Below are 26,872 nucleotides of genomic sequence, written 5' to 3'. Positions count from 1 at the left end.
CAGTTTTTGGGGGGCTCCAAAATCACTGCAGATGGTGACTGGAGCCATGAAATTAAAAGATGCTTACTCCTTGGAAGGAAAGTTATGACCAACCTAGATAGCATATTCAAAAGCAGAGACATTACTTTGCCAACAAAGGTCTGTCTAGTCAAGCCTATGGTTTTTCCAGTGGTCATGTATGGATGTGAGAGTTGGACTGTGAAGAAAGCTGGGTGGTGAGGGTGGGTGAAGTCGCTCAGTCATGTCCGACTCTTTGCGAGCGCCAAAGAATTGATGCTTTTGAACTGTGGTTTTGGAGAAGACTCTTGAGAGTCCCTTGGACTGCAAGGAGATCCAACCAGTCCATCCTAAAGGAGATCAGTCCTGGGTGTTCTTTGGAAGGAGTGATGCTAAAGCTGAAACTCCAGTACTTTGGCCATCTCATGCAAAGAGTTGACTCATTGGAAAAGACTGTGATGCTGGGAGGGATTGGGGGCAGGAGGAGAAAGGGATGACAGAGGATGAGATGGCTGGATGGCATCACTGACTCGATGGATATGAGTTTGAGTGAACTCCGGGAGTTGGTGATGGACAGGGAGGCCTGGCGTGCTGCAATTCATGGGGTCGCAAAGAGTTGGATACAACTGAGCGACTGAACTGAACTGAACTGGTAGCTCAGCCAGTAAAGAATCTGCCTGCAATGCAGAAGACCCCAGTTCAATTCCTGGGGCAGGAAAATCCCCTGCAGAAGGGATAGGCTACCCACTCCAGTACTCTTGGGCTTCCCTGGTGGCTCAGCTAGTGAAGAATCTGCCTGCAAGGCAGGAGACCCCAGTTTGATCCCTGGGTTGGGAAGATCCCCTGGAGAAGAGATAGGCTACCCACTCCAGTATTCTTGCCTGGAGAATCCCATGGACTACATAGTCCATGAAGTTGCAAAGAGTCAGACATGACTGAGAGACTTTTACTTCAATTTTAATGATTTACTGAACTCCAGGAGTGAGGCTGGGGGAAAAGGCATAGGCAGCAACCCAGAAAAATATAATCTGTAGGAACGTAAAAAGAACACAGCTCACGGGAGAGCTTAGTGAGGCTGATGATTTAATTTCACTCAACAGAAGAATAACACCCTCTAAAAATACTGGTGCGCAATGGGTTTGATCTTTCTTGACGCCTATAAAGTTCTGACAGCCCACATGTAACATTATTGTGAACCCGTGAAACACGGAGTCTACAGACAGGAAAAATCAGTGCCGTGGGCAGGCTGAGACCCCGGCAAGAGCAAAGGAAGGGAGAGGGCGCAGTTAAGATGGACGGGAAAGTTGGGGGGGATCATCACAAGGGCTCTCAAGGATCAATCCAACGACCGTTCAGTCATTCAGTCAAGAGGGAGTCACTGTGTTGCCAGCACGGGCGAGAGCGTGCCGGAGGCACAAGGTGGAAACTCGGCAGAGAGAAGCAGGAACAGGGGGACGAAGCAGAGACTGGTGAGGCAGCGAGAGAGAAAGGCAGAACCCCGAGAACAACTAGGGCTTGGATCAGGCAGGTACCAGCGTGACGGTGGTTCCAGCAACGACCAGCAGGCTGGCACCACACGAGGTCACATGCACCTGCTCCCTAATGAGGAGACAAGCCCTGCCACGTGGGCACCACCAGCCATGACCTGCTGGGGAGCAGCAGGAAGACGGGGCAGCTGGGAAGTCTGCTGTTAACCAGGACAAGTGTGGGATAAACTCCTCCGGCACCCATGACTGGGGCAAAGATGGACGTGTCAGTGACCAGCACTGGGACAGCTGGAAGGCCGTCTGGGGAAAGACAAAGCCAGACCCACACTTCACACCAAACACAAGAACAAACTCCAAATGGTCTAGGATCTAAATGCACCACAGAAGAGCATAAAAGCAGCTCAAAAAACTTGGGTAAGTTCATTTAAAACCTGAATATAAGGAAAGGCTCTCTAAGGATGCTTCCAGGGGATTGTCCCAGCCCAGGCATCTTCCCAACCCAGGGACCTTTCCAACCCAGGGATGGAACCCAGGTCTCTCACATGGCAGGCGGATTATTTACTGTCTGAGCTACCGGGAAAGCCCAAGAATACTGGAGTGGGTAGTCTATCCCTTCTCCATGGGGTCTTCCCAACTCAGGAACCAAACCACGGCCTCCTGCATTGCAGGCAGATTCTTTACCAGCTGAGCTACCAGGGAAGCCCAAATATGATTCAAACCCAAAGGCAATTTTAAAAAGTAACAAATTCAATTACTTCAAAACACGGAGAAAATACTACAAACAAAGCCAAAACATAAGCAACCAAAGAGAAAAGTATTTTCAACATATATCACCAAGGGCTAATATCCCTAACATATAAACAGGCCATAAAAATTGAGAGAAAAAAAAATCTAAAACTCCAGAAGAACAAAATGAGCAAAAGATATGAGCAGATAATTCATTTTTAAAAAACACAGAAATAGCCCTTATACGTTAAAAATAAATTCAAATTCACTAATAAGTAAGAGATACCATTTCTCAACTGTCTAAGTGGCAAAAACGTAAACGCTTAACAACAGGCTCTGCAGGTGAACTTGTGCTGAAAAGGCATTCTCATGCACTGCCACTGAGAATGCCAAACGGTGTGACCCTGATGGAGAAGAATTTGGCAAAACTAAACAGAAGTCCATACATATTTACCTTTTGATCCAGTGATTCCCTATGCAGGAATTTATGCCGAAGACACAACTCCAACAACACAAAAACGCACACGTACCAGCTTCTTCACTACAGTGTCATTTGTAATTTACAGAGTACGGAAGCGACCAAAATGTCCACATGTAGAAGGCTGGTTAAATAAAACACAGTGAAATGGATAAGAACACGTAGAGAACATGAACGGGGCTTCCCGGGTGGCGCCCATGGTACGGAATCTGCCTGCAGTGTGGAAGACCCAGGTTCAACCCCTGGGTCAGGAAGATGGCCTGGAGAGGGAAGCAGGATGATGTTCGCAAGCTGATACGGACTGATTTCCAGTCCATAAAAAGATGGTAAAAACAGACACAGTAAAATAAAATTCAAAATAAAACCAAAAACAGCCAAGTGTAAAAGCTGTATGCCATCTGCTACCTTTCCTCACAGGGCAACCTGTGAGCCCACTTACAGGGCAACAACAGAGATGCAGACACAGAGAACAGACATGGATCCAGGCTGCGGGGGGAGGGGAGGGTGGGACACGCCGAGAGAGCCTGTACGCCACTGTATGTAAAAGAGATGACCAGTGCGGGCTTTCAGTATGACTCAGGGAGCCCAAACCGGGCTCTCTAACACCTAGAGGGGCAGCAAGGGGTGGGCGGGGAGGAGCCTCAGGAGGGAGGGGCATGTGTATGCCCGGGGCTGTCTCGTGTTCCTCTATGGCAGAGGCCAACACTACTGTGAAGTAATCATCCCTCAATTAAAACTACATGACTTTTAAAATAAATGAAAAGTCTTTATTACAAAGAGAAACAAATACCTCGTGAAAAGTAACTACTTAAAAACGAGTAGGGAATAGCCTGGCAACCCAGTGGCGAGGATTTAGCAACTCGCTGGCACTCGCACCGCGGGGGCCTGGGTTCAATCCCTGGTTGGGGAACCAAGATCCCACAAGACATGCAGTGTGGCTAAACGTAAAATTAAATTAAAAAAATAAAAACAAGAGTATATTTAAGTTTTCATAAACTGAAAATGCATCAAGTTTCTAGGGAAATCTGCACAAAATATTAAAATACATTCATCTTCAAAAATTCTAATTGAACAATGAAAACCCAAGAAACAAAGGGAAAGTCATATTTGATAGCCAACTTCAAAAGCATGGAGAGCAAGGCCTAGAAATCACAGTTCCTATAACTATGACATTAACTCAATATAATGAGCGGAAAATCTTTACCCAGGAGATGGTGGAATTCTGTGCATAAGACAGGATAGACAGTGCAAACTGCACCAGACACAGTGATAATCTTCTTAAATACAATTCTAAAATTAGAACATAGTTGAAAAACTACTAAAATATTCTGAAAAACAGATCAAAACATGTGTATATATATGTAGGAAGCCTGCCCCCATGTCATATATAAATGCAAATTTATTCTTGTTCACTCATGAGCACTAATTACTTTATCCAAGGCAGAGTATTTTAATTAAAACAAATAATCAAGAGTATACTTCTCTTGTAAAATCTAGTTAATAAATTTATTCTGCTATGTAACCATAATGCGTCTAAGATAGACTTAAAATTAGTGACAATATCTTTCTATGCCTTGTGGAACTCTTCTCGAAATTCCAGGCTTCTGAAATAGATCCGAGCACTATCTCTATATTGCTTTTCTCCTTGTGAAACAAACAGCAGATGCTGTTGCCAGAATTCTGTCATCACAATGATTCATGAGCACCATGCTCTAACTAATCTGCTGGACGACAGGGCACCATCTAGACGCACCGTGACCAAACAGAATGAAATCCAAGGGAGACCATGACCCTATTCTGGAGAATCTAGAATCTGCGTCAACACCAAGGTTTTATTCCACTGGTCAGCAAAATAAAGTCAAACGCTTTCTTCGAGCGTCCTGTAGCTATGACTCTGCTTCTAGTGTGACGACCAGGAAAGACTTAAGCATGACTTCATTAGGTCAACCAGCCACAATTATCACGGGGGGGCAGTACAAAAATTAACTGATAGCAGTGCTTCCACCTACATTAGACCTAAAATAAAACTACACCAAGCTCTGCAAGGTAAATGGAGAGATGAGGTCCCTAATGAGGAAAAAAAATTAATAAGAACTCAAAGAAGTAAAGGCTTTAATTAACTAGTCCTATAGAAAGGAATAGAGGATGGTGCTAAGAGAACAGATGCTGGAGACAAATGGGTGGGTCTGGATTCCCGCACCCCCCTGCTCACCAGCTGTGACCCTGCCGAGTCAACACACATCTCTGCACCTCAGGCTCCTCATCAACAACAGTGCCTCTCTCCTAGATCTGCTGTAAGAATTAAACTGCTTTAAATATAAAGTTCACATAAAATAGCTCAGATCTTAGATATGACGCTGAGAGGAGAAGCAACAAAGAAAATTTAGATAAAGGGGACTTCATCAAAATTTAAAACTTATATGCTTCAAAGGACACCATCAAGAAAATGGAACAACACACAGAATAGGAGAAAATTTTTGCAAACCGTCTGATAAGGAACTTGCATCTACGACACAAAAGGAACTCTTACAACTCAATAATAAAAAGACAACCCAATCAAAAATGAAGGGTCTGGGGACTTCCCTAGTGGGCCAGTGGCTAAGACTCCCTGTTCTTAATGCAGGGGGCCCGGTCTGTTCCCTGCCCAGGGAGCTAGATCCCACATGCTGCAACAAGGAGCCTGCACGCCACAACGAAGACCCTGAGCAGCCAAATATATAAACAAATATTTTAGAAAAAAAATAAAGGACCTGAAAAGACATTTTTCAAGCAAAATGTACAAATGGCCAATGTGCACAATGAAAAGATGTTTGGTACCATTAGCTATAAAGGAAATCAAATCAAAACTACAAGGATGAAGAAAATTACAACCCAGAAAGATGTATGCCCTGCAACGGTCACTGCAGCACTGTCTACGGTCGCCAGGACACGGGAGCAACCTAAGTGCCCAGCAGTGGAGAAATGGACGAAGAAGGCCGCGGTACACATACACAACAGAGTGCCGCTCAGCCACGAAAAAGAACAGACCAACACCGCGTGCAGCAGCAGCGACGGACCTAGAGACTGTCTACCGAGTGGAGGGAGGCGCAAGAGACGAATGAACGACACTGCTTACACGTGGAACCTAAAGAAAGGGTGCAAATGAGCTTGTTCACAAAGCAGAAGCAGAGTCACAGAGGCAGAAAGCAAACTTACCATTACCCGAGGATCGAGGCGGGAGGGACAGATTGGGAGACTGGTATTGACACAGACACTCTGCTCTCTATATAAAACATTAAGGCAGACCTACTGCATAGCCCAGGGAACTGCACTCCATAACGGCCTATTATGGGAAAAGAATCTAAAAAAGAGAGTGGATTTTATGTAGTATATGTATAACTGATTCAGTCCACTGTATACCTGAAACCAACACAGCATGGTAAATCAGCTATACTCCATATATATATATATATATCTAATATGGCAAACTTATGATATTTTACCGTTACTAAATGTACACAAATATTTACAAATACAAATAAAGATCACATTTACATTTTAAACCAAAACAAAAAAAACCTACAAGGAGAATCCACTTAACACTCATAAGAATAGCTATAATCAAAAAGATAACACCACCCAGACCTGGGACTCCAAGAGCCCCAGGGACGGTTGCATGAAGCTGGCCAGGAGAGAGGACCAGGCTTGGGTCTGTCCCACTCCACTCGCAGCCTCCTTGTCGCCTGGGTTAGGTGGCTCCCGCCAAGAAGGGTGGCAAGGAGGAGGCTCAGTCCACCATCAACAAGGTGCTCACCAGAAAATACACTATCAACTCTCACCAGAGCTCCCATGGAGGGGTTTCCGAGAAGCGCACCCCTCGGGTATTCAGAGAAATCCTGAAATCTGTCATGAAGGAGACAGGACTCCAGATGTGTGGGCTGACACCAAGCTCAGCAAAGCTGCTGGGCCAAAGGAACAAAGAGTGTCCCATGTTGTGTGAGGTTGTCAGAAAGCATGAGGAAGACTCACCACCCAAGCTCTGTATGTTGGCTACCTATGTATCTGTCACCATCATCAAAGATCTACAGATGGTTACTGTGGATGAAAACTGTCCAGTAATTATCAAATAAAGTTATAGAACTGCAAAAAAAATAAAGGAAAGATAATAACAAGCATTGATGAGGAGAGAGAAACTGAAACTCTCATACACTGCTGGTAAGACTGTTAACTAGCACAACCACTTTGGAAAACAATCTGGCAGTTCCTCAAATAGTTAAACATTTAGCTACCCCATGACCCAGTACTTCTACTTCCCAGGCACATACAAGAACTGGAAAAGTGTCCACGTAAAAACTTACACATGAATGTTCATAGCACCATTACTCCTTAACAGCCAAAAAGGAAAAACAACCCAAAAGTCTATCCGAAAGGTGAAATGTCATTCAGCAAAATCAAAACATGAAGTACTGACCCATGCTACAACATGGACATTGAAGACATCATGCCAAGCTAAAGAAGTTAGTCACAAAAGACCATAAGTTGTAGGACTCCATTTACATGAAATGTCTAGAACAGGCAAATCCAGAGAGAAGAGCTGCTGCGTGGGACGGAGGAGGTCAGGGCAAATGGGGGGGTGACTGGGGCGATGAAAACGCCCAAGACTGACAGTGACACTCCACTCTGGGCACACAGTAGAGCCTCTGCATATATTAGTGGGTGAGCTGTATGAAAACTGTCCAGAGTGAAAAAGCCCCTTGGACCAGTACTCTGACACTGTAAGTGCAAACTGCTCACTTTTATTACAGGAAGAAGAAACTCCCGTCAACATGAAAATGGGAAAAGCAAATCTGAGTTAACTGAATTGGACAAAAAATCATTTCACTGGAAACAGGGGCTGAACGTTCACAAAACACTCAGAAATGACAGGAAATAACAGTGTGACACCACGAAGCATTCTTCAAACGCCGCTCAAGGGCTGAGAAGCTGAGCTGTGAGAAACGGCTGGGGGAGAAGCCTGGTCTGCTCGGGTTGGTGCACCCCACCAAACAAGCACCGGAGCCAGTAACCAGGGGCTGTCAAACTCCTCCTTCCAGCTCGTGCAACGTCTGTGCAGAAAGAGGGCAGCAAAAACCCTGAGACAGTTTGCTTCAAATAACTCATCCATTGAAAGCTCAAAAATTAAAAGATAATGATCCAGCTTCGGGCTGGGTTTTCTATGGAGCCAAATGAGAGAACACCAGCCGTCAAGAGGCAGAGTCAGCGCCAGGCTCCCCACCAGCAGGCTTCCCACCCACACGCGTGCCGGGGTTTAGCGGGCAGAGGAGACGAGCCTAACGTCTGAGACAGGAGATGCTGGCGAGTGAAGAGGGGGTGCAGCCAGCCCTGGATAAAGGCCCCACGAGCAGAGGCTAGAAGGTTCCCGATGAACTGCAGTGGCCCGGGGCATGAGAGGACCGGGGGGAGCGGCAGAGGGGGGTGGAGGTGCAGAATCTCAGTCTCTCCTTGCTCTCCCTTGGGGAGGAGAGGCCGAGGCTGCGTCCTTCTCGCCTGGAACCATGACAGAGGACGCCCTGGGACACCAGACCCGGGCTCTGCAGGCAGCCTCAAGCTCTGCCACGGGACCCTGACATGCGCCTGAACATCAGCGCCCACAGAAACACCCCCACTTCACTCTCAGCACTCAAGACTCAGTTTCATCCCAATACCACCTTATCTTGAAAAGTTGCAGAAGTAAAACATATTACATTCTTCCTTTAATTTCAACGTGTGACTGATTGTTCTGACTTCGCTAAGCTCCTTCTACTTAGTAAAGCATCCAGTTCTCCCACGAGGGAATCCAGGACTTCCTGTCAGGCAAAACTAGCCAGTGTGGCCTCAATAACTTCTACTGGTCAAACACCAACACATCTAACACTGATTTCATTGTTCATTGGTTTCAGCCAGGAGGTGCAGGGGTGTCCTTCAGCTACAGAGCCCAACCTCAGCTGCTTTCTCATCAGCAACTCGGGTCTCCTGAAAACACCAAAGCATTTTGCTTCCCTTCCTACATACAGGAAGGGAAACACTTCTACAAACTCCATCAGGGAACATCAGCCTAGAGGAAGAATGCAACACAAATGTTAAAACAAAAACCTACAAACCTGAAGCAGTTTCATCTCAGAAGCAAGATATACAGTGAGATGAGGGAAGGTGTGTTGGCCACAAAGCACGTGCAAGCATGACCCCCTGATTTCTATCCTTCAAAGGATGGGAGGGTTTCCTTTTTTTTTTTATGACTCTTTGTCATCGTTTCCAATTAAGCCAGAAAATAATAGATCTCACTTTTTGAAATAATTACACACTGCAATAAAAGAGATTTTTGCTATATTAATTAAAGAAGACATTAAGAGGGGAAAGGAAAACCCACCTCTGCAAAAAAAAAAAAAAAAATGCACAATGTCTTTCCCTGTTAACACACACAAAAAATGCAACAGAGAGTTCAAATTCACACTGAGAGGAGCATAAGCCACAGAATCAGAGCAGAATCATGACTTCAAAATTAACTGGACAGGCATGCTCAGTGCATTCAGAGGATTTTAAAGGCACACTGTAAATCATTCACTTAACCATGCTGGAGGAAGGACTTCCCTCCTGGACAGACAGCATCAATCAATAGGGTGCCCCATCAAACAAGGAACAAACAGCGATCACGTTTGTAACTGTACTGATTTAAAGCTACTTAAATCAGCACGTTCCAAAGATCACAATCCAGAAACTGTAACCATTCATTCACATCACCATGAAACAAGCACTTAAAGAAAATAACCAAAGAGACTAAGCACATAGATCATGTACCTGGGTCAATGAGAACTTCTTGGGCCCCTGGAAGAAAGAACAGATTATGATCTTTTATCTGAAAAACAAAACCACTTTTAAAGATAACTACTAAATCACATTTCATAATTCACATAGCCTTGAAAACTCTGAGACACTTGTGTCTGATCAGAAAAACAATTCTGAGTAACAGTATGTTACAATTCAATGTCTTTATGCTTTAGAAGGAAAAGAGGAAAGCTACTGGTTCTCATACCCTGCACAAACTGTAACGTGCCTCCCTGTCTGCCTCCCGCCCCTTCTGAAACAAGCATGACAATTTATTCCCTCAAATCGGCCAAATGACATAAGTGAAAGTGAACTACCAATTTATTTGTGTAAATAAATGCCCACACCTTGGTCTGGAGGAGAAAGGTATCAGATGGCTACATGGAACTTACTTCTCCTTTCCTGAGATCACACTCACACACACACACTCACACACACACACACACACACACTGAATTACTGGACACTTCACAAGCTGAGGATTTCCAGTTTCTAGAAGGTAGCTCTGTAGTCTACAACACAAGACTGGTAACTTCATTAAGTATCAAGAAGGCTTTGAAAGCCGTGATCATCTGCTGAGCCATCCAAATGCCAATGAGACCCAGTTAGCCTTCTCCGTAGACTGCAATTTCTCACGATGGCGAATCACAACCTAAGAGGCACTGGATCCAAGAATTCTGCCGATCATCAGCTCTGGCAGTTTTTAAACACATTAACGAGATACACAAAGCTGTGTCCCAATAACACAGTTGTATTGAAATAGCACATGTATTCAACTGTCCACACAGAGAACAGCTCCCAGGACGCTACTTAACAGCCACTTTGTGTATTGCAATCTTTACTTTTAAATGCAGACTAAAAATCACTGCAATCCAGAAGCCACCATTATAATAACAAACAGGTGCTTTCCATCATTGACACTGACTATGCACCAAACGCAACGCTTGACCATTATCACGTGTGACTGTCAGGGCAGCCCTACAAGGCAGGTGGGGATGAGAAAGCCTGCGGGGCAGACAGACTGATGGGCGGACGGGGAGCCGGGGAGGTGCTCCATCACGGCCCCCAACAAGTGCCACCAGGGCTGCACTGAGAGGGTACTGGCTGCGGGGAACCTCGGGGAGTTTGGGATTTCAAGATGGTGCTAAAAATGTCCTGTTCAGTGAAAACTCTGATCAAATATAGTCTCCTGTGCCACATCCTTTAAATAGGAGACCTTTTTTTTTTTTGATGCCTCAGAGTCATTATCACAATCATCAATTACTCAACCCCTCAGGGCGTCCAGGGATGAAGGGGGTCCCATGCTAACTGCACTGAGACTGCAGAGCTTTTCAGGCTGTTTTATGAAGTTTGTAAAAATCTTTTTATCTCATGACTCACCCAGGCGGTCAACTACCACTTCTTACTAGTGTGAATGTACCACCTGAAATGACCCTTTTCTGTCTTTTAAGCTAATTCATCTAATCCGATCTTTTCGAACAACAAGCTCAGCCACAAAAAAATGGACTGCTTTCTACCAGCTGGACTTTAACTGGACTCCCTGGAAGCTCTTTCCTTTCATTAAACCCACTTCTAGGTACAGGACAGTCTTATGATTGGTGGGCTCTGCTGATTATCTGGGCTACTTAGAAGCTTCTCATCTCATGTCCGTGTGTGAGGTCGTGTGAAGATAATAATTGGCACTGTCTGAAGAAATCACAATGAGAAACAGGACATCGTCCAGCCAGAGCTCCATGGGTACCTCAGTGTGCTCAGGAATTATATTATCAGCGTCATCCACCCCCGATGGACAGGTTTCACATTAACCAAACTCGAACAGACCTGCTGCTTAGACCACGAAAAATGAGGGTCACGGTGCATGGACCGGGCTGAGACGCAGCTGTGAACACCCGCGTCACTCTCCCTTTCCCACCGTTTCCAGGCGGACCGATGGACAGGTGCATGGACAGATCCACAGACGGGCTGAACTCTGAGAGCCTGGAGCCAGACTGCCGGGGTTTGAATCCCAGCTCTGCCCAGCTCTGTTACCTTGGTCAAATCACCTACCCTGGCTCTCTGTGCCTCAATCCCCACATCTGTAAAATTGGGATCATAATCCAACCCACCTCACTTGGTTGTTGTGAGGATTAAAGGATTAAAGTAGCGTCTGTAAAATGCTTAGAAAAGCAGGCAGTGCACGTCAGGTGCTCAACAAACGGTGCCTGTGAAGCGTGCCGCGCGTGCGTGCTCAGCTCTGTCCAGCTGTTTTGTGACCCCATGGGCTTTGCCCTCCACACTCCTGACCTCTGATCCACGGCCAGCCCTCCTCACACAAACGGGCTGAGGAGTGGGCTCGGGGAGTTTGGGCGACAAGGGGGACCCGGGAAACCTTCCTTTGCCCAGGTGCTGGCCACGCTCGGGAAGCGCCCAGGATGCCCAGCTCTGTGACGTGACGGCCCCGAGCACGGCGGGGCCAGGTCCCCTTGCGAGCGCCCACGGTGGCCCGGAGCGGCCTCTCCAGCCCCAGGACCAATATTAGGACACCCGTTTCCCCAAAGCCCTGAAGTGTACGGAGAATGAGGCCTCATCAGTAACGAAGAGGACATTCCCTCCACCCCCTACACTTTTGCCCCATCTCTCAGCTGGCTGGTGGAGAAAACAGGAGTGTAATTACTGGGCCCACCTGAGCCCCAGCATGAATTAATTAGCCAAAATTGGTGCGGCTTAATGTTCAGGGTGACTGTACGGCGGCCTCATTCCAATGCTGCTGCTAAATTGTGAGTACAGGAACTACTGACCCTCTTCAAATACTTTACCCATTTCTTAATTGGATCTTTCATCATAAAACCAGCTTTCCCTGTTTTAATTCCTTCGTAATTGCTAAAGACTGTAAAATGATGGCTTCATACCAAACAAGAGCTAAGGGTTTGTGCTCTTTTGAGATAACCACCATGCTATAACACTTCACATAACTTCTAATTCTCAGCATTCTACAAAGCAGGGAGTGGCATCTCTATTTTACACACAAGGGGGAAACTCAGAAAGAACTGACTCAAGTTGGCACGGCTAAAGGGGTAGCATGTGAACTCAACCCAAGTCAAAAACCTACCCGCCCTCCTACACCAACCAAATCACCTCCCACTGATTAACGCACAGCAGCGGGTTCAATACTCAGGGAGTTCAACACATTTTTCTGCTTTAAGGTGCTCCAGGGACCACTTCTGTTTTATAAAGTCGTGGCTCACTGGTTTCTAATATTGGAAGAAAAGTCCAATTTTGCCATTGTTTGCACGGCAAGCCTAAAATTTTCACACTGAGATTACAGAATAAAAATAAGGTATAAATAACTAGAATAATTCTTCCAGGTACCCAGACATGACAATGTGCTATCCTGAAGCACTAAAGTCAAATTAAAGGACCATCAGTTAAATCTTCCACAAACAGGAAAATGAAGACTTTTTAAAGGTGCAACAGCGCCACCTATGGCCCGAAAGGCTTTCTGTATAATAAAGGATTAATAAAAGGTTTTCAAAAATAGGAGATGCAGAGCCTGTAACTAAAAGCTTATATACTAATAGCACACAATGAATTCTGCTTCAGGGGAGGGAATGGAATTCAGTATTTAATCTGAAATTGTTAACATTCCTGAACATAAACAAAAGACACAGGCTCGTGGAAACTGAGCTTAGAAGAAGGAATCCAGTCCAGCCTCTTCGTCACAGGCGGGGAGGCTGAGACCCAGACCCGCCCTTCCAGCGGCCAGCTGTAAAGCTCTGCACAGCCTCACGCCCTGCACTGGCTGTACCCGCTCTATATTCATGAAAGGCAGGTCTGCATGCTTCCACAAGCAGGTCGTCCCAGTGTCTGGCAAAACACTTCCCAAAGAGTAGCAGTAGTGTAGTGAAATTGCTCAGTTATGTCTGACTCTTTGCGACTCCATGGACTATAACCCACCAGAATCCTCTGTCCATGGATTCTCCAGACAAGAAGACTGGAGTGGGTTACCATTCCTGTCTCCAGGAGATCTTCCTGACTCAAGGATCGAACCTGGATCTCCTGCATTGCAGGCGGATTGTTTACCATCCGAGCCACTCCCAAAGAGTGGTTAACTACAAATCATACAATTTTGTTGAAATAAATCAAACATTTATTTATATGTTAAAACACTATGAGCTCCACTTTTATTCTCTCTATAAAAGAAAAATGACAGATGTCAAATCAACATTTTGATTACTTAAAACCTATTAAGGGTACAGGAAAAAAATCAAAATTTTAACTACCAGAGAAATAAGCTTATTCTCTGAAAATAATCAATAATGATTTTTCTAAGGGTCAGTGGCTGTGGTCAAATTCCTAGCAATTAAGAGATTCTAGTGAGCAACTTCACTTTCACTTTTCATTTTCATGCATTGGAGGAAGAAATGGCAACCCGCTCCATTGTTCTTGCCTGGAGAATCCCAGGGATGGGGGAGCCCGGTGGGTTGCCGTCTATGGGATCGCACAGAGTCAGACAAGACTGAAGTGACTTAGCAGTAGCAGTGGATGATTACACAGCAATATGGATTATGAGTTGTAAAAAATGTATGTTCTGTACAAATAATCTTCAAGTTCTTCAGCTTTAGACAATTAAGCTAGTCCCTAGCTAAAGGAAGGCACTCATTTCATCAAAACTTCCTACTGCACTAAAAAAAGAAGTAACTGAATCCTTGTCACTTTAAGTCACATTCATATAAAGTATATACACAGTGAATATGCATCAGTAATTCAGTTGATCCTTCTAAATTATCTGTCATTGTGACAGCAAGTTTTTACTGAACATCTCTTGGGTGCTTAGTACAAGGTGTCTGACTCAGTCAGACAAGGTAAATAACATTCTTCAAATTTCACAAATGAGGAAATATACTTAAGCCATAAAAAAAAAATCTTGCATATTCATCATAAGGAGAGAAAACAATAAAAATTTAACTTTCCCTCAACACTCAGTGGTTTAATCCTTTCTTCCATACTACAAACTACATGAAACCAATTCAGTCTGCATAACTTTTCCTTGCAACAAGCCTCACTAGAGAAAAAGAGTGGCAGGTTTGCATGTTCAAAGCCCATTTCTCTTTTGCACTGTAATCACTTTCACTGTTTCGTTTTTCATGCTTACAGAGTTAAGAAATCCTAACTTTTTAGGTCACTAGCTGAGAATAAAACATTTGCGAAAACATACAATTTTAATCTCTGCTGCTCTATCTTGTGTTCTCACCGGTATCTCTTCTTTGAAGGCCTCGTGAGGCTGAGATCACTAAAGCCGGTCATTTATGAACACACTGCAGTTTGGGAAGCCAGTCAACGGGAGGCTGATTACAGGAGCAACTGAGGACGCACGCTGTGGTCAGCCCAGCCTGGTTCCCGCCGCGAGCCTGCCCCTGAGAGCAGTGCGATTCGGACCAAGCGACCGAATCCGCTTAAACCTCAGTCCCTCGCCTGCAAAAGGGAGTTACTGATAACTACCTTCAAATACCTGCTATGGGGTAAAACCTCAGGAAGCAGTTAGCACAGCCTGGCTGGGGGGAGGTGCCAAATGATTCCTGGCTGTTTTGGTGATGATGCTTGCTGTTAGTAATTTAAGCTAGTCCAAAAAGGAGGAATATTTGTAAGTCAATAAGCATTTCCTTTTGGACTGATTGTACAATGTCCAATTGATTTTGTAATAAAGCAAGTTTTGTCCATTAATTATAGGCTTAAACCAAGTTTTGTCCATTAATTATAGGCTTAAAGGGCCAAGTCTCCAGAAAAACATTGAGTGGCCTCTAAACTCTGAATACAAGAAAGTGAAGTTTTGTCCAAAAAAAAAAAAAAATGCAACAGAAGGAGAATTAAAGTGAAAAGAGGGACTACAGAATGCATTTTTAAACTAAACTCAATTTTAAGGGGGAAAAAATCCCTTTTCTCAGGTGAAATCTTGAGAAGTACATAAAGCAGATCTGAGATGTCTAGAGTCTTTTAACTTTATGCATGGACTCATATCACCAAGTCTTAAAACTGCCTGACAATCAACAATACTACTACTGATATATAACAGCCCCCAACATTTATCCAGGACTGGCTGAGGCTGTGCAGGCCCTCTCCACGTGCCTCATGTCTCATTCAGCCTTCACAAGGACCCGCTGAGGGAAATACAACTATTATCTCCCCTATCTCACAGGTAGGGAAACTGAGGCACAGAGATTAAACTGGCTCCAGGTCACATCGGCATTAAATGACATCTGTATTTTCGCTGCTTTGCTGGTGAAGGAGGAACCTGAGACAGAATTCAAGGAAGAATGTTAAAACAATCAGACTGTCTCACCTTCATCTCAAAGAGTAGGTCGGTAAACTCATGGTGTGAGATGGGGCTACAAACTGAGTAATCTTGAAATCTGTATCCAAGATGAAGCAACATGGACATGCATGCTCATGATATCAAATCCGTGCACAGCTCTGGACCCTTTACTGCCTGAAAGGCAGTGAAACCAACTCCCGTCTAAACAAGGGCAGCGTGGCTTTTCTGCTCTCATCCGAGCCTACGGGGTGATCTCGGACTGCCTCCAACAATAAAAAGTTCTCAAGTGCTGCACACCACGCAGGGCTAAATAAAGACTTTTCTCTACTGCAGACAGAGCAATTTTCAGGTTTAAAACATTTTTTTGCCTTTATTCAGCAGGAGGAGAGACTGAAAGATTACCGTAAAAGGTCTCTGGAATCTCACTAGTCACGTGAGTGGCACAGTCGTACCACATTTTCTCTTCAAATCTCAGGGAAAGAATAAAACAAAAGGCGTCCCCAGAGAGAGAGCAGACTCTCTACAGAGAAGAGAAGACAGCTGTCCCCTGGGTTGGAGATTTAAGCACTGGGCCACTGGCTGAAATGCCGAGATCCTGTCGCAGAAGCAGCAGTTACAACAACATGGGAAAAACACAGGTGGTGAGCACCGATCAGAGGCATCTCTAGTCAGAATCGGAACATGGGAAAGTGGGGAGCAGAGGCCTTCTAGACCTCAGATTTCATCACGTCAGCTGCTTTACCCTCCTCTCTAGTGACTGAGACCCCACTAGACCCATGAATAACGGTCTGCTGAAGGATGATAAAACATCTTCGAGAGCCATCACAGCTTTATCTAAGCAGTTTGACACAGAATTCAGACCAAGAGGCTACACAGACTGACTCATAAAGGTGGTCTCTGCAGTCTTTGCTGGTGTCGGGGAAAATGGTAAAACTGAGGGGAAAAGAAATGTAAGCCATTTCCCTTCCAATACTCATCAACTGTCATAGGGTTCTTCTTTGGGGGTTAAAAAAAAAAAAATCTATGAAAATCTCACGGATCAAAAAAAAAGCCTAGCAGCTTTATGTATAGCCTTGACCTCTGCATTCTCTGTTACTATCTCCGTGACCTGTGAGGTAGCACAACTGCATCCTAAGCGTTTACGGGAAACTCATTCATTAAGGGTCAAAAGGGTCAAGTTCACAGAACAAGCGTCTGCGGGTCTGCTCCTCCAAAGATGGTTTTTTACTCTCTCCATATGCCAACACGACATCAGCAAATCAAACTTCACTGATTAAAAGAACTCCATCAACCAGAAAAAAAAAAAAAAAAAACTGGTCCCTCAGTTGGCTGTTAAAATTGACAGCGAGGACTCCCTTCACCAAAAACCCAGAAACTATGACAAGGACCCAGACACAGAACTTCAAAGTCGGTCTACCAGGAAATTTCATGCGGCTGCTCCAGAGATCAACCCATCATTGCAATCCAGTAATATCATTCGATAAGACTCAATGAGATCAATACGTATTTTTACAGGATCAGAAGACAAGGTCTCATGTGCAGGATTTCTGACTCAACAGATTCTACTCTTTATTCAAATAGCAGGCAGGCTTCACTCAGAGGGGACCGTAGTGGATTGCTCCTGCTTAAGGACGGTCACGGGGCCCGACACAGGGCAGAAGCGGAGCTCACCTGGTCGATGTCTGTTGGCCGCTTCTGCAGGAAGGGTGCTCCCCGGGAACCTGCGAGCTCCGGCTTTACCACCAGTTCCACCAGGGTAGTGATAGATGACAGAGGCCGAACACAACCCTTCCAGGGCAGCTGGGCATTAAACAAAGGGTTCGGTTAATAAAGTTCGCAGCCCATCGTTAGCCAAAAACTACCCTAAGAATGATGTGAGCAGTTTGATGATGTGGAAAATGCCAGCTTTCCCCCAAACACAGGTCAAACCTACAGATCGCTGGCTTTGTTACAAACAGGACCAGGGCCCCTATCATGCCTGGCGGGCCTGGGTCGAGGCTGGCAGCACAGAAAGTTCTCGTGAAGCTCAAAGTCTCACTGAGGGGCTGAACACGAGTGAACAGGCCGTTCATTCATTCCTTTAACCGGCAGTCCAGTTCACACTGTGTGGCAAGCTCTCTGCTGGAGTTCGACACTGCAGATGGACGGAGCAGAAAGTGCCCCACGTCGAAAGTATCCTTGAAACCATACCAGTGGGCCACACCGCGGGAGCAGAACACCTCTCCGCATCACTGACCCGGACAGCATCGGCCCATCTGCAGCAAACACCTGGCAGGCCGTCTGCCCCTCAGAGGCAACTGCGGCTGCTGTGGCATGCCCATCTTCCATTGCTGGGAGTCACACCTCGACAACCTGGGCTGGGCCACCCGCCCCACAAGTTCTGGGCAGTGTTCGTCTTTATCCAGCAGCTCAGAGGTTCTCAAACTTTTTGGTCTCAGAACTCCTGGATGCTTTTTTTGTGCAGGTTACATCTACAGACACTTACCATGTTTGAAAATAAAACTAGAAAAAGATTTAAATATTTATGTGTTCAAACCTTTTAGAAAATAATAAGCCCGTTATGTGCTAAATTTCAATGAACAATAACTACGTTTCAAAACAAAAACTATGTGCTGGAAGGCTGACACTGTTTTGCATTTTTTTAATTCTTTAATGTTTGACTGGACACAAGTGTGCTGGATTCTCACACCTGCTTCTGTGGTCAATCTGCTGTGATGTTACACGTCCTGGGGTCCCTGGGAGACCCCCCTGTGTGTTTCTGAGGGACCCAGAATGAAAAAGGCCACCAGTGGCAGTCACTCACGCCGCCTTCACAGAACCCAACCGGCCGTCCTCACTAGGTGGGTCGGGGGCCCAGTGGCATTCTTTGGGGGTGAGTGCCTAAGCTGCAGCCCTACTCCACCAGCCCGGAACAACTCGTTACAGATCTCTCCTTCAAGGAGACAGGAAGACTCCCATTTGCCATCCCTCCTGCTTAGTCCTTTACCAGTTTCTCATTTTTTCCCCATCTGTTCCTTCTCTTTCCCTATCTCCTTTAAGAAGCCAAATTACAAAATTCATTTTAAAATTTACACTTAGTGTGTTCTATCCCTGTGTTAGTTGCTCAGTCGTGTCCAACTCTGTGCGACCCTATGGACTGTAGCCCACCAGGCTCCTCCATCCATGGGATTCTCCAGGCAAGAATACTGGAGTGGGTTGCCATTTCCTTCTCCGAGTGTGTCCTATGGGACGCCGCTAATCTATTGAAGAACCTCGCTGCTTCCCTCTGACTTGTGTTTACTGTAAGTGGCTGATGGGCCCTCTGACCGAGCTGCTGGCCTCTTCCAGGAAAGAGCCCTATTTCAGTCCTCACTGGCACCGCACTCATTTAACAAGCATTTGCGGAACACCTACAACGCGCTAGCTGATGGACACACACAGACCACACCTCCCACTCCCGCCTGCAGGAGACAGTCCCTGAAGGACAAAAACACGCTAACAGGCAGCCCCAGCATGGAAAGTACACTCCGTGCAGACGGGGTTCTGTACAAGACCCACTGCACCCACTCCATGGAGGGGTCAGAAGAGGCTGTCCTTCGAAGCAGCTTTCTAAGTTTTGTTAGTTGAGATGTAAGTCACCCAGTCAAAAGTGTACGATTCAGCAGTTTTGCACATTCACTGCTGTGCAACCGTTACCACTGTCTAATCCCAGAATCTTTCCATCTCCTGCAGAGAAAGCCCACTGCCATCCGCAGACCCTCCCCATCCCCCTCTCCCCCCTCCCCCGCAACCCCCTCTCCCAGCCCAGGCAACCAGTCATCTGCAATCCCGTCCTCTCCGCCTCTAGGTCTGCCTGCGCAGACATTTCAGACCATCAGAGTCATACACCGTGCGGCCTTTTGTGTATGGCTCCTTCTCCTTGACGTGATGTTATCAGGGTTCGTCTGTGTTGTGCTGGTATCACTACCTCACTGGAGTTTATGTCTGAACAGTGCTCCACTGAACGCATGCATGCACCGCATTTCGTTCATCCATTCATCAGCTGACCTACAGATGAGGTTTGGAAGGATGAGTGGAAGAGGCGACTAACGTGGGGAGTGGCATTCTAAGCAGAGGGCAAGATGTGCTTTAAAAAACTGTTGTTTAGTCACTCAGTCGTGTCTGACTCTTTGCGACCCCATGGACTGTAGCCCACCAGGCCCCTCTGTCTCTGGGGTTCTCCAGGCAAGAGTACTGGAGTGGGTTGCCACTTCCTTCTCCAGGGGATCTCCCCGACCCAGGGATTGAACCCAGGTCTCCTGCAACTCCTACACTGGCAGGAGGACTCCTTACCACTGAGCCACCAAGGAAGCTTTAAAACATAAACAAAAAGCAAAAAGACACAAAGCAGAAAGCAAGTTCGGTGCATCTTAGGGAGAGTTTCCATCCTGGATCCAGCAGGACGGAAATGCAGGCGTGACTGGGAAAGGGTGCGTGGAAAGGCGAGGTGGTCACTCCGAAGATTCCCCACTGCAGCCCGCTCAGCAGACAGCTTCCCCACCCTCACCCTATGTTTTCAGAGCCATTTTTCCACAGTGTTCTCCTTTCCCAAGGATCGGTTGCTACCACGGCGTATGTGATCCTCTTCACCAGGTCCTCTTACCTCCAAGCCACAGGAAGTCGTTCACCGAGCGGAGCAGTTCCACCGACATGTGGTAATGGACCAGGGAGTCCTGCAGCATCCCGGCCTGCAGGCACAGGTCCCCCACGTGCTTCCGCAGGCGCCCCTGGCACCGCTTCTTGTAATGTCTGAAAGCGGAGGTGAACGGAAATCTATCACTGCCAATGCCCGGATTCGGCCCCAAGCACACGCTGGCTAAGCACTGTTCATCTCTCTCACTACAAAAAACACTAAGGCGGCAACTTTAGGCTCTACGGTTGAAAGCCAGCCACCATCATTGCCAGTATATGAGCCAAGTTATTTTCTACATGCAGTAGAGTACCTGTATTTCGCATGGATAATATGAGAGGAGGCTTCTTCTTTTCAAATTTTCCAATCATAACATTACCACGAGAAAGTTTGTTTCGGCCTTTTAAAAAAATCAATTATCTTCCACTTTCCTAACGTCAAACCTATTATTATTTTATAAAGAGAGCTGTGCTGCATATTACAAGCCAACTATTTGGCTTTTGCAAACAAGACCTTTATCTTCACAAGTTCAGAGCAAGCTTTAATGATGCTTTGAGTGGTGGGGCCCAGAACACTCACTAACAGCTCTTTAAATATTGGCAAGGATATGCTGCTAAATAACGCAACAGCTTCCAACTCCGTATCGACTCAGAAACCAGAGAAACCATACCAATATCTCACTTCATCATTTTACATATTCCCGTTCTTTTGAATATTAACTTTCTTTAAAGATAACATTTCTTTCCAAGCAAAACAGCAGCTATATTAAATTTCCTCTCACCAAGAAAGCAATCTGATCAAGAACTAAAAACCCCTATGTTAGACCAAAAGATGTGAGGCTTTTAGCTAAATGAATGTACAGATCCCAGGACAAACTTGAATCCCATCCTCTCCAACTCTGGAATGGAGCTTTCTGTTCCCAACGTTGGCTGAACTAAGATCATCACATAAGGCAGAGGAGAGAAGAGGAACGTGAGCCTGACCCCCACCTGTCTGCCAGGACAGCCCCCCCCCGACAGGCCTCCCCCGAGGAGGGCGCTGCACCTACCCCGCCCGCCAGCCCCCAGCAGACCCGCATCGCCCCACCCGTCACCTCAATGGCCCCTCCTGGGTTCCAACACCCCTCCCGCTCTGGAGCACCCTCACCTCCACCCTGCAACACACACACACACAGGCACCTAGAAGGGCCTCACCCCCACCCTGCAACAAACACACACACAGGCACCTAGAGGGACCTCACCCCCACCCCCCACCCTGCAACACACACAGACACCTAGAGAGGCCTCACCCCCACCCTGCAACACACACAGGCACCCAGAGGGGCCTCACCCCCACCCTGCAACACACACACACACAGGCACCTAGAGGGGCCTCACCCCCACCCTTCACACACACACACAGACACCTAGAGGGGCCTCACCCCCACCCTTCACACACACACACACAGGCACCTAGAGGGGCCTCACCTCCACCCTGCTACACACACACACACAGACACCTAGAGGGGCCTCACCTCCACCCTGCTACACACACACACACAGACACCTAGAGGGGCCTCACCTCCACCCTGCTACACACACACACAGACACCTAGAGGGGCCTCACCTCTACCCTGCAACACACACACACACAGGCACCTAGAGGGGCCTCACCCCCACCCTGCAACACACATACACACAGGCACCTAGAGGGGCCTCACCCCCACCCTGCTACACATACACACACACAGGCACCTAAATGGGCCTCACCCCCACCCTGCTACACACACACACACACACAGGCACCTAGAGGGGACTCACCTCCACCCTTCACACACACACACAGAGGCACCTAGAGGGGCCTCACCTCCACCCTGCAACACACACACACACAGACACCTAGAGGGGCCTCACCTCCACCCTGCAACACACACACACACACACACAGACACTTAGAGGGGCCTCACCTGCACCCTGCTACACACAAACACACAGGCACCTTGAGGGGCCTCACCTCCACCCTTCACACACACACACAGAGGCACCTAGAGGGGCCTCACCTCCACCCTGCAACACACACACACACAGACACCTAGAGGGGCCTCACCTCCACCCTGCAACACACACACACACACACACAGACACTTAGAGGGGCCTCACCTGCACCCTGCTACACACAAACACACAGGCACCTAGAGGGGCCTCACCTCCACCCTGCTATACACACACACACACAGAAACCTAGAGGGGCCTCACCCCCACCCTGCTACACACACACACACCAACACCTAGAGGGGCCTCACCTCCACCCTTAAACACACACACACACAGACACCTAGAGGGGCCTCACCCCCACCCTGCTACACACACACACACACACACGCCCACCCCCCCCCAGAGGAGCCTTCCCAAAGCATGAGTCTGGTTAGGTTCCCCCCACTTCAAAGCCTTGTAAGCCTCCCCAGTACAGCTCCAGCCCCCCTCCCCTGCCCCCTGCCCTCCCCAGCCTCCCCAGTGATCCCAGGGGCCTGGCTCTTCTGCCAAGCTACTTCCCACTGGCCGTAGGGCTCATTCTGACTCAGTTTCTCAAGGAAAAGGAAGCCTTCCCTGCCTCCAGCCTCTGCACCTGCGGGGCCTCTCCCTCCCAAAGGTGGGTGGCACGAGGCCCATTCCCCACCCGCGGTGTCTCCTGTTCTAACCAGAGAAGGATGCAGCCTCCGAAGGTACACTCGGCTCCTCCGCTCACATGACTGTGGGCTCCTAACACACGGCGGCTTACAGACCCCACCACAACACTGACTCAACAGATTCTGAATTACACTTTTTCTTAAGAGACTTTACTCCTTTCCTGTTAGACTAAAATTTGCTTTAAAGCATCCTGTCTTACCTCTCTGAACAAAGTAGATTACTACATCTCTGTACAAACTTACAAAGGTGCACATCTGCTGTAAGAAAATATAGCCCAGGACAGTTTCAAAAATAAACAGTGAAGTCACTGTGATCAGAAAGAGCTGGCTTTGAAAATACAGGATTTTTACAAAAAGAAGTCATCTAAATATGCTTACGGTATTTCACATAAAGGTTATATGATGTAACACAACAGTATAAAATATTTTGTATTATATAAAAATAGAATGAATCCTATTATTTGGGAGAAAGTCTCCAAAATGCCATAAAATTCTAGCATAGACAGACATAAATTATTTCACTCTTGGAGTGCTGTGTGCCCCAAGACTGGGTCATCTCGAGATTACGAGCAATCCTGTTCATATTCCTTTGAAAAGACAGTGGGAAACAGAAAGGAATGAAGGCAATTCTATTTCTAGTCAGCTATGCTGTGGGCAACCAAAATATTTTACACTAATTTTGGCAGAATTCACAATATAAGCTTTCTCATTAAAATTCTTCCAAAAAGACACGGATCCTTTCTTTCTTCATGGATCATTTGAAAATTATGTCAGGTTTTTTTTTTTTTAAGTCTTTCTGGAAGTTCAGAGTTCTTACAAACACATTATTAGCATTTTTACAGTGTGTGACCACTGCTCATGGATATGGAAAAACAGAACATACAAGCAAACAGTATGACAAAGAAAAACACAACATGAAGCCACAGCAGCAAATAAATGCGAAGTTAATGCGAAATGCAAATTTTCAAAACAGGTCGTAATTTGTTGTAAATTTTAAAACTAATGGTGACTTTTAAAACCATGAGCAACAGACCTTAAGCAAAAACGTGAATATGCTCTAAATATTTCAAAGGGCGACTCAATTTATTTCCTTATTCTTAACGAGTTATTAACACTAGGGCTAAAGGAACTGGAATTCAGGATTGATAGAAAAATTAATAAGAACCCAACAAGCCCTCAGTCATAAAGGCCTCAAATCAATCCGGGCTAAAGCACAGCCACAGAGCTGCTGGCCTCCCCAGCTAAAGGGAGATGCTTCCTTTCTGGAAGCACCTAACACAGCCGTCAACACTGCCAAGGAGACGCTCACACCGCACTGACCACTAAGGACAATGCGACTAAAGTACACTGCGTGATTCCCGTTACTTCTGATCAGAAAGGGGAAGAACGTGTCATATTTGCGCGATCTCAGTACTATTTACATGGCTTGTGGTACATTCTAATCCAAAGTCCAATTTACTTGCAAAGAAACTACATATTCAAATCCAAAGAGAAACCAGAGCTGCTCAACCACACTTTGCAACTAAAACCCAAAGGAACTCTGATGAAGGTAATCTCTTACTGCTTTTGGTATTATATAGTTTTACAAGCATTGCATAATTAAGTGACCACTACAGCCCATGATTCTGCACTAGAATATTAGGGGCTGAAAAAGCCTAGATTACGTGCACTGTGTAAATGCAATCACACCAACACACTGACAGGCGCCCCTTGGTGGAGCTCAACTTCCAAAGTGGACAAGTCTACACCGTGCGTGCTAAGTCGCTTTAGTCGTGTCTGACTCTGTGAGACCTTGTGCACTGCAGCCTGCCAGGCTCCTCTGTCCATGGACAGCTCTAACTAGAACATGAGAAAGGCAGAGTTCTGTACTTGATTTCAGATGCTGCATGGGCCCTTAACTGACACTGCATCTCACCTTACGAAATCGGAACATCAATAGTTAACGTCGGTTTTCTCCATCTGAACTCTTTTATGCTAACACTGGATATTAAACCCTCGCTCCATAAAGAGGGCCCAGCCTACCCTGCAGAAGAGTTAGGTTCTGTTGAGGAAAGCTGATCGAGGGAGGCCTGGACAGTTCCCACCACACACTCAGAATGCTCGAAGGAAGACCACCTGTGCGTCCTTTGCAAGCACGTCATCACCCGAGGAGCAGGACCAACACCTGTCTCTGGGATGCAAAGCACATTGGTGCTGCCCAACCATCAGACGTGGCTGAGCTTCGTGAGACAGACCTGCAGCCCCCAAGTCTGAGGCTTTCTCTGAGAGGCTCCAAACTGGTCCACTAGACCCTCCAGACACAATAGGGAGGTAACAGGATCAGGAGAGAGAACACGCCCTGCAGGCTGAGAAGGCCTGAATCCCGCTCTAGCATTCACTAGCCCTGTGATGCTGACCTGGTGGCTTCACCTGAGAATGCTCCACGCTCTGCAAAAGGGGGCTGCCACCCCCACCTCGGATGGCATCCATGTGGCGTGAACGGAATATGGGGGCAGGGGAGCACCTGACATAGAACCTGGCTAGCTTCCCTCCCCCGCCTTCTCCCCTTTTAAACTGGCATACTCCCTCTAACAAGTATCAAGCCTCTGAGACAGACTGTCTTACTCATCTTTGTATCCACCACAGTAGGATCCAAAAAGAACTGCTTCCTCCATAGTAACTATCAGTGTCCTTAAGAGATCTGGGTTTAAGTCTATTTTGAGAGGAAAGACTATTCCCGAACCACCATCCTTCCACACAGCAGCCCCTCCTCCCAGTGTGCATCCTCTCCATCCTCAGATCCCCAGTGTGAACTTCTCGTGTCCACTGGACCCACCGGGGGCTCCACACCTCCCCAGGCCTTCCTCCCCGCCTCAAGGGTGAATGTGACCCACCTTCTCCGCCCTCCCACACCACTCCAGCTCCAGCTTCCTCCATCCACTGCCAGAGCATCTTCCTAAGATGCACATCTGTCTTTCCCCTCCAACTTCTTTAAGAGGCTGCCCCACCTCCCAGGCCCTAAGGGTAAATGGCAGCTGCTGCTAAAACCCCAAACACCGCAGAAAGAAAGTGAAAGTGAAAGTCGCTCAATCCTGTCTGACTCTTTGTGACCCCATGGACTATACAGTTCATTGGAATTCTCCAGGCCAGAATACTGGAATGGGTAGCCGTTCCCTTCTCCAGGGCATCTTCCCAACCCAGGGATTGAACCCAGGTCTCCCGCATTGCAGGCAGACTCTTTACCAGCTGAGCCACAAGGAAAGCCCACCACACAAAACCTCCATGGCCCAGGCCTTCCTCCAACCTCGTCGCAGCCCTGGACCTTCAGCCCACACTCTCCAGACGCGCTCCCGCATTCACAGCTGTAAGCACACACTGAAACTGCCAGCCTCATGCATGCCTCGAGTCCAGCTCTGCCACCTGAGCCCCGGGCTCTTTGAAACCATCGCTTGAATGTTGACTGGCTTCTGAAAAATACATTTACCATTTACTCTGGAACCCAACCACCAGCAGGTACTCCCAGTTTCAGTAACGGTCTCAAACTTCCATTCTAGCTAACAGCCCCAGGACATGCCCAGCTGTTTGAGTCAAAACCTTGACATCACATTTGACTTCCCCTGTCCCTCACCCGACCCCTGCACTGTCATCAGTCCTGCCATTTCTATCTCAAAGTATATCTCAGCTCTGGTTCCAAGGGACCCGGACCCAGCCAGCTCACAGCAAGTGTGTGCTGAGTCACAATCCTCCAAAGGGTGCTCCCTGA

The 26,872-nt window shown here is 46.9% G+C and overlaps 1 protein-coding gene across 3 annotated transcripts in view; it reads right to left on the bottom strand.

Annotated features, from left to right (window-relative positions):
- Window positions 1-26,872, bottom strand: part of TRAPPC9 (trafficking protein particle complex subunit 9) — a 387,984-nt gene that overhangs the window by 349,617 nt on the left and 11,495 nt on the right. For 2 of the 3 annotated variants that reach the window (XM_052651547.1, XM_052651545.1), the window contains exons 5-7: window positions 20,439-20,584; window positions 17,489-17,617; window positions 9,502-9,528 (exon numbers count right to left, since the gene is read on the bottom strand). In XM_052651547.1, the coding sequence (XP_052507507.1) occupies window positions 9,502-9,528; window positions 17,489-17,617; window positions 20,439-20,584 (302 nt within the window). The remainder of the gene's footprint in view (window positions 1-9,501; window positions 9,529-17,488; window positions 17,618-20,438; window positions 20,585-26,872) is intronic. The other variant, XM_052651546.1, reaches the window with a different exon arrangement.

The sequence above is a fragment of the Budorcas taxicolor genome, chromosome 14 (genome assembly GCF_023091745.1).
Source record: "Budorcas taxicolor isolate Tak-1 chromosome 14, Takin1.1, whole genome shotgun sequence".
NCBI lineage: Eukaryota > Metazoa > Chordata > Mammalia > Artiodactyla > Bovidae > Budorcas > Budorcas taxicolor.
This window is presented reverse-complemented; position numbering and strand designations above follow the sequence as displayed.